Source organism: Idiotropiscis lumnitzeri, chromosome 12 (genome assembly GCF_059441095.1).
Source record: "Idiotropiscis lumnitzeri isolate Australia: NSW breed Sydney's pygmy pipehorse chromosome 12, RoL_Ilum_1.0, whole genome shotgun sequence".
In the NCBI taxonomy this organism is placed as follows: Eukaryota; Metazoa; Chordata; class Actinopteri; order Syngnathiformes; family Syngnathidae; genus Idiotropiscis; species Idiotropiscis lumnitzeri.
Window position 1 is genome coordinate 6,481,035 of NC_142402.1, and position 15,442 is coordinate 6,496,476.

Consider the following 15,442-nt stretch of genomic DNA (forward strand, 5'->3'; position numbering starts at 1 on the left):
CACCTTCACCCCCTCAGAAGTTTTAAATATATATATATATATATATATATATGAATATATGGGCAGCACGGTGGACGACTGATTAGCACGATGGCCTCACAATGCAGAGGTACTCCGGTTTCCACCCACATTCCAAAAACATGCATGGCAGGTCGATTGGACACTCTAAATTTCCCCTAGGTATGAGTGTGAGCGCGGATGGTTGTTTGTCTGTGTGTGCCCTGCGATTGGCTGGCAACCAGTTCAGGGTGTCCCCCGCCTACTGCCCGAGTATCACTGGGACAGGCTCCATCAATCCCCCGAGTTTTTTTTAAACAAAACAGATTCTTTACTGATCATAACATCTAAAAAAAAAAAACTGGTTCGTAACTAGGAGATAAAAGGAAAACGAGGATCTCTCTCTCAACAGTTGAGAACCACTGCTCTACATTATTATGTGCAAATCCAACTTTGGACTGTGACTGTGTGGAGGTTGAGGCAAACTCTCCATGTGACTCAAAACTCACACAATGTGATCTTTGGAACAAAACAAGAGGCCAAAATCAATGACAATCAGCGCTGGAAGATCAAAGGATGATTTTTTTTTTTATTTAAGTACTGTTAATAGTACTATAATATTGTATTACACATTTGCCCAGTCCATAGTTTAATAGATCAGCATTACGCTTGTCTGTAATTCCGCTCACGTAAAAAAAAACTAATAAAATACATAGTCACTATTTATTACGTGTAAATACTAAGTACTCACACAATCGCCTTGATTATATGTTGGAATACAGCTAAATCTTATCCATTTCATAGGTTTTATCATTTCACTCGCCGCCTCACACTTCATAAGTGACGGCTTACATAAATACAAGGTACAATGAATTCAGTGCCACTCATGCCTGTCTTTATTTGGTTTGCAGATAGCAAACTGGAACGAGAGGTGGGCAATATCCCAAAAATTACTTTTAAACCTTTACAACAAATTATATTTTATGGCAAACTTTTTGTTTCCATATTTAAATTTCCATTTTGTACTTGAGGGGGGGGGGGGGGTCATTCTTATCTAAACCGTACTGCTTCCAATGCAGGTGTACTGTGACATGGACACAGTTGTCATCTTTATGGTCTTAACAATAACACCATGGATTTTAAATGAAATAAACAAGAAGTGATTTAACTGCAGAAGCTCAGCTTTAAGACGAGTGTATATCCAAATTAGGTCAACGAAATTCCAGCAATTTACAAACACGCATCCCAATTATTTTTTGATTGTTGTTGGGATATTTTCCCTTCAGTTTTATTTTCAGGATGTGAAGTGCATGCTCAATCGGATTCAGGTCATTTGATTGACTTGGTCATTACAGAACATTCTGCTTCTTTGTCTTTAGAAGAAAAAAAAATCTGGTTGCTTTCGCAGTAGTTTTTGGTTCATTGTCCATCTGCACTGTGAAACGCCGCCCGATGAGTTCTGAAACATTTGGCTGAATATGAACAGATAATATTGCTCAAAACACTTCAGAATTCATCCTGCTCATCAATACGAGGGAACTAGTTCCATTGTTGTTTGGCAAACTCCATTCTGGCTTTTCAGTTTTTGAGGCTCACCAACGTTTTACAACATGGTGAATCCATGCTGCTGGAGGTACCGAGGACTAAGGGGGGATCGCCTTTTCTGTCGCCGGTCCTTCCACTATTATTAAAGTCTGTGTTCTTATGAGAAGTATGTTGTTTTTGTGAATAATTTTTGGTGTTGCAATTTAGAGTAAAGAACTGCATTTCTTGTAATGTTTTATACATGCCCAAAAATAAACAACATCTGTGGAGGCATATTAATGTACATACAGTCGGAGTATTGAAACATTTTACATATTAAAAAGGTGTAAACATCTACATGCTTATGCCATTGCAAAATTTGTTGCAGCATTTTTCTTACTGTCCGGCACAAGATCATCATAACATAATTTTTGGATTATTGTGGTCCATTAAGTGGATTCCATTAGACTGTGCATACAATTCAGTTGAAACAAACATTGTGTGTTCCTTGAGGGTTCTTTCGGTTTTCCACTCAAGTCGTGACACGAAAACATATAGATTGGGTTTGGTCTGCTAGTCTGTCGCATGTTCAAGTTTAAAAAAAATAATAATTCAGCATCCTCTTTCGCATAAACCCATGTTAGCTGCATGCTTCTGTATCGAAATCTGAGAAAAAGGCACCCTTGATTACACGATGAGAAAAAATTATGCGAAATTAAAAAAAAAAAAAAAAAAAGTCTTCACTTGATATGAGATCTCTCATATGGCTAATGAGTCACATAAACAACACAGATCAGGACAATACACCAAGAAGGTCTTCCTCATCATTGTCTCCAACATCTTCTGTTGGCCCATCACAAGTGGCCACGAGTCCCAGGCCCAGCTCTGCCAGTTCCTCACAGCTCATGTCAGTTGTTACCATGATCTTGGTTTCTAAGCGGTTACATAATGTCCGGTAGGAAGGTAATGGGTATCCCAGCTCTCTCAGGTACTCATAACCTTTGGTACCTACTGCGCTTCGAATTTTTCTGGCCTTCAGGATAGTCTCAGGAGACCAGACGGCTCGGCGAGATCGCTTGGTGAGAGACAGAGCACGGATCTGGTCCTCATACAGAAAGTTTTGGAGTCCTTTTTCAATACGGTCGAGTCTGTAGAGACGTTTCTTCATCTCCTCTGCCTGAAACACACAAAGAAATAGGTGAACAAATTGCAAAAAAAAAAAAAAGCCAAAAAAGAGCCGTTATTGGACCTCCTTCATTTTTTGGGATCATCAAACATTAATTTCAAATAAAAACACGAGTGTTTAATAGAAGACTCCAAACTGTCAATCGGTGAGAATGCGAGTATGAATGAAGGAGGATGATTTGTTTATATGTGCCCAGTGACTGCATGAAAACCAGTCAAGATGTACCCAGCCTCTCGCACAAAGACAGCTGTGGTAGGCTCCAGTTTCGGTATCTGCCTCTCTAATGAGGACAAGCAGTACAGAAAGCATGATAGATAAATTATCCATAAAAGGTTGTTTGTATGTATGTGCCCTGCGATTGACTGACAACCAGTCCAGTGTGTACCCAACCTCTTGCCAAGGTCAGCTGAGACACGTGCCAGGTAACCTGCGACTCTGAACATTTAGAAACATAACAAATTCATGTCCTTAACATAATCAAAATATGTTGTCATTTAAAACAATGGTAATTCCTCTAACACATGTACACTGGATATACTTTGTAAAAAAAAAATTCTACACACCAATGACAGGTTTTTGTCATATAAACAAAATGAGACCAAGGGAAATTATTTCAAAACTCTTTCCACCATTAATGTGACCTACAACCTTTAACACTAAATTGAAAAATCCCTTAAAAAGGGGACATCAAAAATAATTGCAATAATACGGTTGTAAAGTGCGCACATGTGGCTGTTTGCAGTTATCACCCAATCACATTCAAATTCATGTTTGATGGTGTTATAAGGATGTACATACTTATTGCACAGTTGATCATCTTTTAGGGCACATTAACAGTGGGGAAAAAAACGTTTTGAAATTATTGTAGACCTCATTGTTTGTATCTCAAAGACCTGGCAATTGAACACAAGTGTGTAGCACTGTACAAGGAAACAGTTATTTGCCATCATTAAGCACGTTCTCACCTCCTTTTGTAGTCTAATGGTGTGCTGCATCTCTTTCTCCAGCTGTTTTTTGAGGAGGTGACATTGTGTGCAGGCCTGCTGGCCCATAGCTGTCCTCTCTTCATCCTCTTCTTCCAGGCCAAGCAGAGGCGTGCGTCTAGCGTAGCCATGGTCACCAACATTCAGCTCCTTCTCCACTACACGCAGAACATAACGACTATTTCATAGAGTACCGTACTTCCTTATTCTGCCGGTCAAATGGATATATACCATTGGTCTGAGGAAATTTCCTCCCAGTAAAGAAAAGCTACGGCTTTTTTGCAACACTAAATAAAAAGCCATTCATGAGACAACAGCAGTCAAAACAGACAGAGGAGTGTTAGTAGAATATCATGAGAGAGCAAGAGTCATGTCTGGATGTGAAGTACTTAAAGTGGATCACATTTAAAGCAGTTAGCGTCCAGCAGTGTCCCAATACTTATGCTTCGTGTCCCTATACAATAGTGGTGAGCAATTAATTTTACAAAGGGGTTCACATAAGAAACTGGAACATTTGCTGAGAGCCAACCTCAACTTTGTCTATATTATTTATTTAATTTATTGGGAAAGAGCATATTTTCTTCTTTTAATAAATAACTACATGTGTTAATATGGCATGTATTGTTATAATGTTGTTATAATGACAAAATACGAATACTTATACCGAAATTGTTAGCGCTCAATAAAATTGGAGAAAACATAGCTAAATTGGCAGCACACGTACACATGAAATAAAGCACTTTTTTACTTGATGGTCACTGTGAGGGCTGGTCAGAGACAGTGGGAAGGCCGGATGGGGCCCCCATACCGTAGTTTGCCTAGGACAGCTATGCATAATCACATGTTGTGGTTGATCTCTTTTTAAACTTGTATAGTAATTCGGAACATTAAACAGACACATATGGCACATCGGAAATGTGACTGACCCTTGCATTGCATTGTAATTAAAATTAAAGATCTAAATGTTGTATTACTTTTAGACTTTCATTTCATTCACTCATTTTAATTATTATTATATTTTAATTGGTAAATTTAATTTTCCACTGGTGTCAAATTCCAGAGCAGAAAATATTAAACGCTTCTGCAACTTCTTTTCATGAGAAGTCAACTGGTGGTCATTAGTTTTGCTGTGATTCAAAATTTGAATATTAGCTAAACGCCATGGTAACATCACATATGTTAACGGACAGTGAAAAATGTCATGTCTGGGTTGTCAATGTTACATGTCCGAGTATGAAATGAGATTCATCCGACCGCTGTTGAGCTACTAATACAGGATGTATATATTGTGTTTTACAATAACACGTAACTGTATTTATAATTGTTTATGTACTTGTGGCGATGTATGAAGTCTCTGTTTCCAAAGGGGGTCCATCATTGCCAACGACCTCTCAAATATCCACTCACTTCTATTTGTTTCTTGCACATTTTCTCTCTTTGTATTATATTATAAGATGGCTAGAGCGGTTATTGTAATCTGCTTCTCTTTCTAGATGATCACGCCAAATTGTTTGTGGTTTAATGTAGTTTATCTGTAATAACAGCAGGGGTACCACTTATTCTGATTTAGTGAGTTGGTTTATGTGCAAGGGTCAATCAGCAGGTGTGTGAGTGTTGATGATGTAGTTTTTTTCTCCATTCATTTATTATAGGCAATTGCCTTTTAACAGTGAAACACATGGAGATAAGCAATTAAAGCGCAAAATAGGCTCTCAGATCACACAACAACATATTGGAACTCGATTACATGCATGTTTCCTTGATCAAACGATAAAATATTTAAATGTAGTTGTAGGTGTAGTCTGGCGTTTACCTAGCTCAGGTTTCAAGGGCAGCATAATGAATGGAGTAATAACTGCTGGGTAAGGAGGGTCTCCAGCGCTGAAGAGAGTTGGGATGGCATTGGGCTTCAATTTCTTTCCTCCAGCTGGAGACTTTGCCAACTCCTCAAACTGACTCTGCTCAAAATGGTCCTGCATCATAGAGAGGATTATAGAAAAATCATATAGCTATATTTATGTGTTGGTTGGGGGGGGTGCACATGTAAGAATACTGAATGCAAATATCATGTTTAGCTGGTAAAACAACAACAACAATAATAATAACAATAATAATAAGGAAAACACGTGGAATCCTCTTTTCTTTTCTTTTTTTTTTTTAATAATCACTGCCCCTCAACTGCTCCCATTACCGGCTGCTATAGCTCAGTCCGTTTTTTTTCCTGTTTGTTTTTCCACCGAGACATTGACAGATACTGTACTCACTTGACAGAGTCTTGAGTGTGGAGTTGGTTCAAAGTCGCGTCGGCAGTTCACAACCCATTTCTTCTTCCTGACAGGATCTTTGGGGAATCGATACAGCTGTTTCCCTATGCTGGTTGAATTGGAACAGTTGGGAGCTGAGCATCCACCCATCGTACAGGGGGCAAAAAAACCGGCGTCAATATTATTATATTTAAAATTTGTGATAGTGTGTAATTTGTAATGCTGATAGACAAGCTGCGTAGAGGTAATCTTCACTTTGTGGAAATCAATGTGCACATTTTCATCGTAAAAAAAAAAATAAATAAAAGTTATTTGTTAAACGTTAGCTCACTTAAAGAGGATGCTCGGCAAATTATATGTACGGGATTCAACCTAAAATACAAAACATTCATATCCAACTAAATGTTTCTGACTTTGTTTGAGCCAAAATGGCGACCCCTGCTTTGCTAGTTGAGCATGTGACGGCATTTTTGGGTCTGCATCAAACGCCTGAGATAAACAAAACCAAATACACGGAAACGCGCATCAAATTAAGAGATGGACAGAGTAAAATATTAATCCCCCAAATGCTAAATTTTAGCTTGTAGTTAATAAGAAATTATATGGACATCGTAGATAATATTTTGGAATAAGACACTGCTAGAAAACAGGCATTTGGTCAACTCTCTAGGCTTATGATACTGTAGGACCCGTGGAGCACGTTGGGAACGTGTTTACCTGCTGATTTCTACCCTCACTTGGCGTTCATTAAGTGGTTCTTCTAACTGTATAAGCAGTTATGATTGAAATATGAATACAGTACGTTTTCTGTATTACCGGAAAGCAGTTTAGAATGAAAGCGGGGAATAATTTTCTCAGCTACCGCAAGGAAATACACAATTGACACACCGCAACGTTTACTTCGCTGCCCGCCTGCTTTTGCTTTTGAGAAAATCAAAATGACATCTTCATTTGTTGTTCCTGTTATTGATGTTCACAACGGCAATTTCAAAGAGCTTTGGCCTGCTATGGTGGTGGCTATTAAAACATCTTCCTTCGTGGCTCTTGATACGGTACGTAAATTATTACTACATAGTCTAAAATGTAATAATCGTTACGCACGTACTAGTAGGATTAAACTATTAATTAATTGACCCCGAATTATTGCAAATGTTTGTTGTAGGAGCTGAGTGGGCTTGGAAATAGATCATCATTGCTTGCAGAGTGAGTACAAATCTTCTGACTTTGCCACTCCAAGTCGCTTATTTCGGAGCCTTCTTTAATGTATTGTCCTACCTATTGTTCTTCAGGTCTATCGAAGACCGATATAAAGCCATTTGTCATGCAGCCTGCTCTCGCTCCATCCTCTCCTTGGGAATTGCCTGCTACAAAAAGTCCAGCGATAGGGTGCAAAAAGATGACATATTTTCCAGTTGCTTTGAATTTGTGACATACATTGTGTCTACCTTAAATGCAAAATGTGCAACAGCATAACTTCAGATGACTGGATCTATTTAGATTTGTTGAAAATTGAAAATGTTATACTCCTTACTTTTTATCCAGGCTGAAGACACATACTTGGTCCAGGTGTATAACCTCACCTTGCTATGTTCAGAGGAGTATATCATAGAGCCCCAGTCGGTGCAGTTCCTTGTACAGCACGGGTTCGACTTCAACAAGCAGTATGCAGGAGGGATACCGTACGACAGGGGTAATGATAAGGTACGTGATGATCACATTTGAGCCTGTTGAATTTTTGTAATGTAATGCTTTTCACCTATCATCTTGCTGTCATTCAACTACATCAGGGGTGGCCAACCAGTCAGAGACTAAGAACCACTTTTTTTTTGTGTTACTGCAAAGAGCCACATCATACACATGGACACGCATGAACATCATCCTATGTCTTAATCATGTATGCACGCACACAAAGAACCCTGCTCAGCCAGATTGATTGAAAACATCCCACACCAACATGATATCAGTTATTTTCAACTGTTAACTTTGTGTGCAATGTCTCACACACATAAACTCCCAGTCCAAGCAAGTCCACAGACAAAAATAAAATAATTTTAATAACATTTTTCTCTTATTATGCTGCTAAGTGAGAGCATTCCTTATCACACATTCATTTGGTACAGACCGTGCAAATATTTCTAACTGAGGCTTGTCTTGTATGTCACAACTCTCATCTAATGCCACACTAAAATACTCACATGCTTGAATGTCAGAGTGCAACTGTGATTCAACGGCCGTATTAATATCCGATAATCTGCGTTCAATACTGTGGCGGGACAGTTGGATGTCTGATACGCTTCGTTTTAATTTGTTGTCTTCGTCAGACAATATTTCAACGGCGACAATGAGGCAATTTTAATGAAGTCCCCTTTTTTGTATGGCTTTTCAGCACGTGCGATGATTCAAGCCAGTTGATATGATGCGAGCGTTACGGTCTCCGAGTGTTTTGTGAACTTTTTGAAAAACTGCATCTGCTTTTCTGTCTGACTTTTCAAAGCAACTAACTTGTGCATGCAAAGTTCAGTCCCTTTTGGAAATTCCTGCTCGATGTTTGGATGGAATGAGCTGAAGTGACGCTGAAGATTGGAAGCTTTGAAATGCGTTAATGCTGCGTGACATAAAAGACAGACCGGCTGTCCATTACGTTCAACAAAAAAATCCAAACTCTCCCACTCTGTCAAAAACGTCCTTTGTTCTTCTTCATATTTTCATTTAACTGTACATTTTCCCTGCCATTTTGAGCGCCAACTTAATTGAAATTGTTTACAACGCAAACGTTGTCGCGCCAGAGATTCACTCGTCACTCGAACAAGCTTACCTCGTCAGCGTACCATCTAGCCGTAGAGGGATTGAATGGCATCGTCAGACAGGCATTTTTGACGCATGTCATGTGAAAGCTCCTGACGAGCCGCATGAGGCTCGGGAGCCGCGCGTTGGCCAGGCCTAAACTACATGTTGTTGAGCCAAGTATATACTTTGAAATTGTGGTGAAGCAACCTGAATAACAAAAAATAGACAATTTCCATGTTGCATTTTTTTTTCATTATTATAATGAACCTTTTGATGTGAAAAAGATCACAGGTTAGATACTGACCCCAAGGTTTCATGAGACGAAAAACTCACAAAAATCATGCTCACCTACGGCAGCAGGCTTTAATTACAGTTCTACCGCATCTGCCTGCTCTGAACTCCCAATGACCAGTCACATTGCAGCCTTTGTGATTAGCAAATTCCGTTTGGTCAAATTGCGATCATATTGCAAATGAAATTTCCTTTCTTTTTCTGTTTTGCAAGGGAGAATCAGACAACCGGGGTGTTCATATCCGAGCTTTATTTACTGAGCTACTGCGTGCAAGAAAACCTCTGGTGCTCCACAATGGCCTCATTGATATTGCTTTTCTCTACCAGGTATGATGTTTACATTCACAATTTCATCCCTTCTTGTTTTTTGATGCTGCATTCAATCGAGTGCCCCTTAATCGTTAAGCAGATCATTTCCAGAAGAGATATTTAATGGGTGGTATCGGCTGTCAACTCTTTGGCTGCTTTCTACAGGATATAAATGACTTTCTTTTTTTCAATTAAAATTAATTGTATCTTTTTTTTTTTTTTTTTTTTTTAAGAATTTCTACGCATTTCTGCCAGGTCGTTTAGACACCTTCACAGCCAACATTTCTGAGATGTTTCCTGCTGGCATCTTTGACACTAAATATGTCACAGAATTTGATCTTCGCTTCAGTTCTTCATACCTGGAGTACGCTTATAAGAAATGGTTTGTATTTTCTTACTTTTTTTATACTAAGCAAATACCGTGCATTGACAAACTAATGCGAATTCTGATACACTGCTTGCCCGTCTTTCTCTCCTCCTTCCAGTAAGTTGGATAACAGTCGGAATGAGGCCTCTGGTGGGACTGGTCGTCATGTGTACTTGGAGTTCTGTCAGTATGCTGGTGCCATGTCCCGCTATGTGGACCACAGAATTTGTCCAACTGGAGACACTCATTCACTGGAGGCTAAAATCTGCCAGTCTTTCTCGGTTAGTTTCATCTAAATGTAATCACATTCATTTTAGTCCAAGTGAGTAATAATCTAATTACTGATATGAAGTAAAGGGAATGGCAATCAGTCCAGAGTTTAGTTAGCTGAAGTTAAATACGAAATCCGCTTATGAAATAGAGGCGTGGGGAGACTTATTCATCAAATAAAACAGTACACAAGTATATTTTGTTTTACAACAATGCTCAAACGTCTTTACAATTCCAAATGTATCTATGAATGAAATAGGAAGCTTGTGGTAAAATTATACACAAACAGCACATATCTCGCCGCTTCATTCAAGTGAATGAGAGCGAGCCCTGTCTTTCAATATATCCCCAATTTTTTAATTTTTATCTTTATTGTAGCACACGTCCACTTTCTTTAGCCACCTGTGTGTTCCTTCACTGACATCGTGCAGTGTGCGGTGGCCCTAAAGATGCATAATTTGAACATATTGAAAGACTGCTCGCTTTCATTCACTTGAATGGATCCGGCGATGAACATGCCACTTTTAGCACAAGCTTTCTATTACATTCACAGATACTTAATGGATTAATTAATAATTGTAAATCCTCTATGTTTAAGTATTGTTGTTAAACACAATACTCGTGCTGTATATACTTTATTTGTATGCCTTGGCGGCAAGCGGCTGTGTCTCGTTCACTTAAAACCAGTAAAATGGGATTGTGCTGTGGAGTTTCTTGCCGCATTGCTTAAAGGATCCCCTACATTTGCCAACCAATCAGATGACGCCACGCCCCTTCTCTGCTTTTGATGTAGAATCAGGTTGGAATAGGTTCTAAGAAACGGTTCTATTATCACTTCACAGCGCTCAAAAAGTGTACCTGTCATGGAAAAGGGGCATATGCATGTTTTTGAAAAGTGGGAGTCTGGGATAGAGAAATGGTGCAAATTCCACACAGGGAGGCTGCTGTCTGGATTTTAACCTCCGAGCTTTGAGGCAGACTCTTGTCGTGGCCAATTCACTTATGAAATAAAAATTGGTCTTGATTCTATTAGAAGAATTTAGGCCTTGTGGATCTTTTCATGATCTTGTTGTAAGTCGCTGCCTTTTGAAAATATGTACTAATCCTGCAATATTACTGTTTGTGAAAACTAGTACATTTCACTACTTCTTAAAACAGCTGCAGACTTGCCACGAGTAAGTATGAGTATATACTATGCCAAAACAACTGATTACAAAAAAATAGCTTCAATTGGGCCCTTCTCACTGAAGTTTTACAGCCATGAATGAAATGAAAGTCACTTGCTTAAAAAACAAAAAAGAAGCTGAAAACAATAACCTGCGTAGACAAAACAAGATGTCTTGTCACCAAGTTGTTTCAGCTCATTTAATAGCGGACACATTTTTATTAATAATCCCTATCTTAACTAAATAATAGCAAAATGCGATGACATATTATTATTTTTTTTTAATCGCAATCAGGAAATTCATCTTTTCAATGTCATCCGCTATTCTGTCCTAAACTTTTCTCTATTGGTTTGTCTGGCAGGCGTTTGGTTGGTGTTCAAAAGGCACCAAGTGTCCTTTGTCCCATGACACAGACCTGATCATTTTCGAAGATGATAGATCTAAGGATGACAAGAAGAGAAAGCGGAAACTTCTAAAGAAGAAAAAGAGAGGAGGGGTAGAGGAAGACTCCTCCAATTTGGAAGGTGCTCCCCAAAACAAAATACCTCATTTGGAACTGAATCCAGAAGAGGGTCATCAAGGGGTGACTGCAGGGAGTTTGCAGATTGCAAATTTAATAGAAAGTGATACAAACAAACAACTTCAGGACGAAGAAAACATGAAAACAGATAGTGAGGAGAGCAAATTATGTGAGGACAACACAGAGTCCACAAACACTGAAATGGAAAAAGGAAAAAGGGAAAACAAGACGGATTCGGGCACCCACCGAGCTGGGTTTGATGCCTTCATGACAGGATACATTTTTGCCTACGCATGCACGCTGCAGAAGAAGGAAGAAGTGGATGCAAGTGGAGGGAGGCAAATTTGGCTTCCCACTGCCTTTAATAAGGTCTACCTCAGTGGCAAGGCAACGCCCCTCAACATAGTCAAGAGCACCTTCTCCAAGTCAACCAAGGCCCATATGCGAAAGATGGAAATGGTTTGGGGGGGAAACCAGGAGAGTGTGGACAATTAAAGACGACAATCAACCTGTCAAAGGGCTTTAGAAATATAGTGTTATTTTTAGAGAGAAGAATGCTCATTGATCCACCATTTTCATGTTTTAATTAAACATTTTCTTTGAACTATTAATTTGTAGCAACCTGCTGTAAATAAAGAATATCAGTTCTCTTGATTTATTTGTATTTTTTAGTCATGGAAATAAAATCTTGTGAATTTTATATCAGTAGTTCTGTAGCAGAATTTTTTTTTCTGCACAGAGCAACACAATTTATCCCACTAAAGACAAGTACAGTATTGACATAAATGATTGTGGTTGTAGATTTTAGTGGTAAAGATAATCAGCGTTAATGTAGTGGAATAAAATAATTCTAGTTTTCTGAATCATGTGATGCGATTCTACACCATTTTTATACCCATTCAAAAGCATTAGTGATTTTTGTTTCATTGTCCACAAATACCTATTCTGCGTTCATGTGTTCATTATATCGGTTTACTTTCTTTTGTTTTTCTCCATGAACTATTAATCCTGTAAATTTATAGGATTTTCTGGAGGAGTGCAGTTTTGTGAAGTGTTCTTTGCTTCATTCCCTCATTATACTATTTTTAAGTTGTGCTAAATTAACAAGACAAACACCACTCCATACCTCAACAGCATAGTTAAAACAATACGTCATCGATTCAAATGGTTCCAACATTTAAACGTCAGCATTTTTTTATACAGGTACCGGTTGCTCTTACCGAGTTCGCCAAACAAGAGCGCCTCCTGTACAGAAGGGGGCAGCACTCTCGTGTCGGCTTTTATGCAAGCTGCCGTTGAGGCCAAGAAGAAGAGACGCGAGTGCGTTGCACAATGCACATTGAGAGTAGTTTCAGTTTCAGTCCGCAGATAAACTCTATTGCACTATACGCGTATGGCTTAATAAACTAATCTCGCAGTAATCAATCTTCCAGTCTCATAAAGCAAACTTTGACTTCTGCAAAGTAAAATGGCAAACGATGAAATCGACTACAATATTGTGTTTCCAGATGAAGCGACCACCGGTGAGCATCGTTCATTGTACTGTATAAAGCCATTGGGTTCACCTAGCTACGTGCTAACTCTCTCCGCACCGGTGCAAATGGCTATCTCACAAATGCGCACTTTGTTGAGTTTATATTTGCTAGGTTTGGAAAAACGACGTGGTACCATGAAGTGCTAATCTTTTCCCCTTTTCCAGAGAGACACTGGCAGGGAACAAAAGAGCCTGTTGTGATATTGCTGGGATGGGCAGGCTGCAAAGACAAACACCTCACTAAGTACAGCTCCATCTACAATAAACAGGTTAAATGTTTTATTATTTGATTTATTTGTGTGTTTTAAAGCTAACTGACATTTCTTTCTGATTTTATTCCAATATAGGGATGTGTCACTATCCGTTACACAGCTCCTCTCAAGACAGTTTTTATCTCAGAGTCATTTGGATACAAAGAACTTAGATGTATAGCCCTTAAGTTGCTGGAGATCCTCTACGACTATGAAGTGGAACAGAGTCCCATTTTCTTCCACATATTCAGTAACGGTGGCTTCATGCTGTACAGATATATTGTAGAACTTTTGCACAAGGACAAACAGTTTAATTCCCTGTGTGTTATTGGAGCTGTTGTGGACAGCGCTCCTGGTAGTGGGAACGTCCTTGGGGCAGTGCGGGCACTGACAGCCACTTTGGGGCCTAAAATAAGTCCTGTTTTGAAGTACCTCCTTCTAGCACTCTTTGCGGTGACAGTTTTCCTCTTGCGAATCGTGCTATACCCATTGACGAAGTTTGTGCACAAGAACCACTATGACGCATTGCAAGAAAGGCCACCCGCCTGGCCTCACTTCTTCCTCTACTCTCGAGCTGATCAGGTGATCAGGCCAAGAGATGTCCGGCTCTTTGCTGACACCCTCAAGATTAAAGGCGTTCCAGTGGACAGTTATGATTTTGTCTCCAGCGTCCATGTGAGTCATTTCCGGGAATATCCGGAGCAGTATACATGCAAGTGCCGCAATTTCCTGATTGCCTGTATGAAGGACACCGATGGGACAGACATGGGAAAGAGACACCGGGTTAAGGATCAGTGAAGCATGTAACATTGAAATTGTTGTTCAGTAAGATGAAATCTGAGATCCTTGCAAAATTGTCCATGTATTTCACACAGCATTGTTTGCTTAGGTTAATCATATATGTACCACAAATTAATTCATCTGTTTGTAGAGTTAATTTTTTTATTTAATAACACATTAAACAGGTAGTTGATTCACACTGGTTGAATGGGACTTGAGATAATGTAAATTGTATTTGTGTTTGATATGTGATGCCTTGTTGATTAGTAGTACTGTAGTAGTTATAAAACCTAATTGTAATGGATATTAGAGCATAGGCCTACAGTATTTAATCCGAGATGTATTTGTGAATTTCATTCAGTTTATTTGTCCTGAAAACCTGAACGGAAAGTCTTGTGGCGTAAGAAAAGGAGCACAACACAACGCAAATGTCATTGTCAAATAGAAAAATGCCTTTTGATTTGTTACTTTGAGAAGCTGTTGATGTGATGCAAGATTGATGTAGTCAAAAGAAACTTGATAGGCAATGCATGCAGTGGATTTAAAGTCTACACACCCCTGTTCAAATGTAATTTTTAAACACACTCACACACTTGTGTTTGACACAAATATACCTTTTGGAATTACAGCCAAAAGTTCCATCTTGGTTTTATCTTATCTTAACACATTTTATCATGTGTGACAGATTTTTTTTTCTTTTTGTCAGATAAAACCAAGATTGAATTTGAGTGAAGACGTTTTATATTCACTGCATGTATCCTCCTCAAATGTCTTCTCCCTAACTAATGTGCCTTTGGTGAATCAGACTGCTAATAAAACATCCCAACCACACTGTCTTGTACAATATTTTGTACCAAATAATCATGATCAGTCTGCAATATTCTGTCAATACAGTATAATTTATTTCCATAGTCGAATTTAAAATATGTAATTAATCGATTCACAGCTCACGGACAGAAATAATTATATCGAGTATGGAAAGAGTATTAGAGGCCATGTTAGGTGAAGATTGGAGATTTGTGCAACAGTATAGTTTTATATACCTAGAAAAGAGCACCATGGACACCACATTTGCCCCGAGAGTGCTGATGGAAGCACAGAGAAGATTAGAGGGCGCTATATTGTGTTCTTTGAAAAAAATGTGACTGGAAGCTATAGTACTGGATGCGTAACTCTGAACTGCCAGCCGAATGATGTAGACTTGTCCAGGACA

At 38.9% G+C, this 15,442-nt stretch overlaps 3 protein-coding genes across 4 annotated transcripts; 2 read left to right on the forward strand and 1 right to left on the reverse strand.

Moving 5' to 3' along the window:
• Nucleotides 1–1,763: 1,763 nt before the first annotated feature.
• Nucleotides 1,764–6,567, reverse strand: LOC148325637 (THAP domain-containing protein 1). Of its 2 annotated transcripts, XM_088310458.1 has the most exons (5): nucleotides 6,286–6,567; nucleotides 5,955–6,088; nucleotides 5,504–5,663; nucleotides 3,673–3,848; nucleotides 1,764–2,698 (listed from the first exon to the last, which is right to left on the reverse strand). In XM_088310458.1, exons 1-5 carry the CDS (start codon nucleotides 6,344–6,346, stop codon nucleotides 2,315–2,317), a joined length of 915 nt encoding a protein of 304 aa, XP_088166584.1. In that variant the 5' UTR covers nucleotides 6,347–6,567; the 3' UTR covers nucleotides 1,764–2,314. The 2 variants fall into 2 exon arrangements, with proteins under 2 accessions (XP_088166584.1, XP_088166585.1); XM_088310459.1 differs by lacking the exon at nucleotides 6,286–6,567 and having other exon boundaries at nucleotides 5,955–6,173.
• On the forward strand, nucleotides 6,229–12,318 carry toe1 (target of EGR1, exonuclease). The gene is made up of 8 exons (XM_088310457.1): nucleotides 6,229–7,006; nucleotides 7,117–7,157; nucleotides 7,244–7,340; nucleotides 7,497–7,655; nucleotides 9,246–9,359; nucleotides 9,575–9,723; nucleotides 9,827–9,989; nucleotides 11,506–12,318. The coding sequence occupies exons 1-8, from the start codon at nucleotides 6,893–6,895 to the stop codon at nucleotides 12,157–12,159; spliced, it is 1,491 nt and encodes a 496-aa protein (XP_088166583.1). The 5' UTR covers nucleotides 6,229–6,892; the 3' UTR covers nucleotides 12,160–12,318.
• Nucleotides 12,319–12,942: 624 nt separating this feature from the next.
• On the forward strand, nucleotides 12,943–15,060 carry tmem53 (transmembrane protein 53). Its single transcript, XM_088311262.1, has 3 exons — nucleotides 12,943–13,187; nucleotides 13,364–13,467; nucleotides 13,546–15,060. The coding sequence occupies exons 1-3, from the start codon at nucleotides 13,133–13,135 to the stop codon at nucleotides 14,245–14,247; spliced, it is 861 nt and encodes a 286-aa protein (XP_088167388.1). The 5' UTR covers nucleotides 12,943–13,132; the 3' UTR covers nucleotides 14,248–15,060.
• Nucleotides 15,061–15,442: the final 382 nt, after the last annotated feature.

Coding starts and splice junctions, on each gene's coding strand:
- LOC148325637 (XM_088310458.1), bottom strand. CDS start 6,346: ATGAATGTTTTGTATTTTAGGTTGAATCCCGTACATATAATTTGCCGA. Junction 6,089..6,285: donor TTGCCGAGCATCCTCTTTAA/GTGAGCTAACGT, acceptor GTGGATGCTCAG/CTCCCAACTGTTCCAATTCA. Junction 2,699..3,672: donor CCATTAGACTACAAAAGGAG/GTGAGAACGTGC, acceptor TGTGTGTTTCAG/GCAGAGGAGATGAAGAAACG.
- toe1 (XM_088310457.1), top strand. CDS start 6,893: ATGACATCTTCATTTGTTGTTCCTGTTATTGATGTTCACAACGGCAAT. Junction 7,341..7,496: donor ACAAAAAGTCCAGCGATAGG/GTGCAAAAAGAT, acceptor CTTTTTATCCAG/GCTGAAGACACATACTTGGT. Junction 9,724..9,826: donor GAGTACGCTTATAAGAAATG/GTTTGTATTTTC, acceptor TCCTCCTTCCAG/TAAGTTGGATAACAGTCGGA.
- tmem53 (XM_088311262.1), top strand. CDS start 13,133: ATGGCAAACGATGAAATCGACTACAATATTGTGTTTCCAGATGAAGCG. Junction 13,188..13,363: donor TCCAGATGAAGCGACCACCG/GTGAGCATCGTT, acceptor CCCCTTTTCCAG/AGAGACACTGGCAGGGAACA. Junction 13,468..13,545: donor GCTCCATCTACAATAAACAG/GTTAAATGTTTT, acceptor ATTCCAATATAG/GGATGTGTCACTATCCGTTA.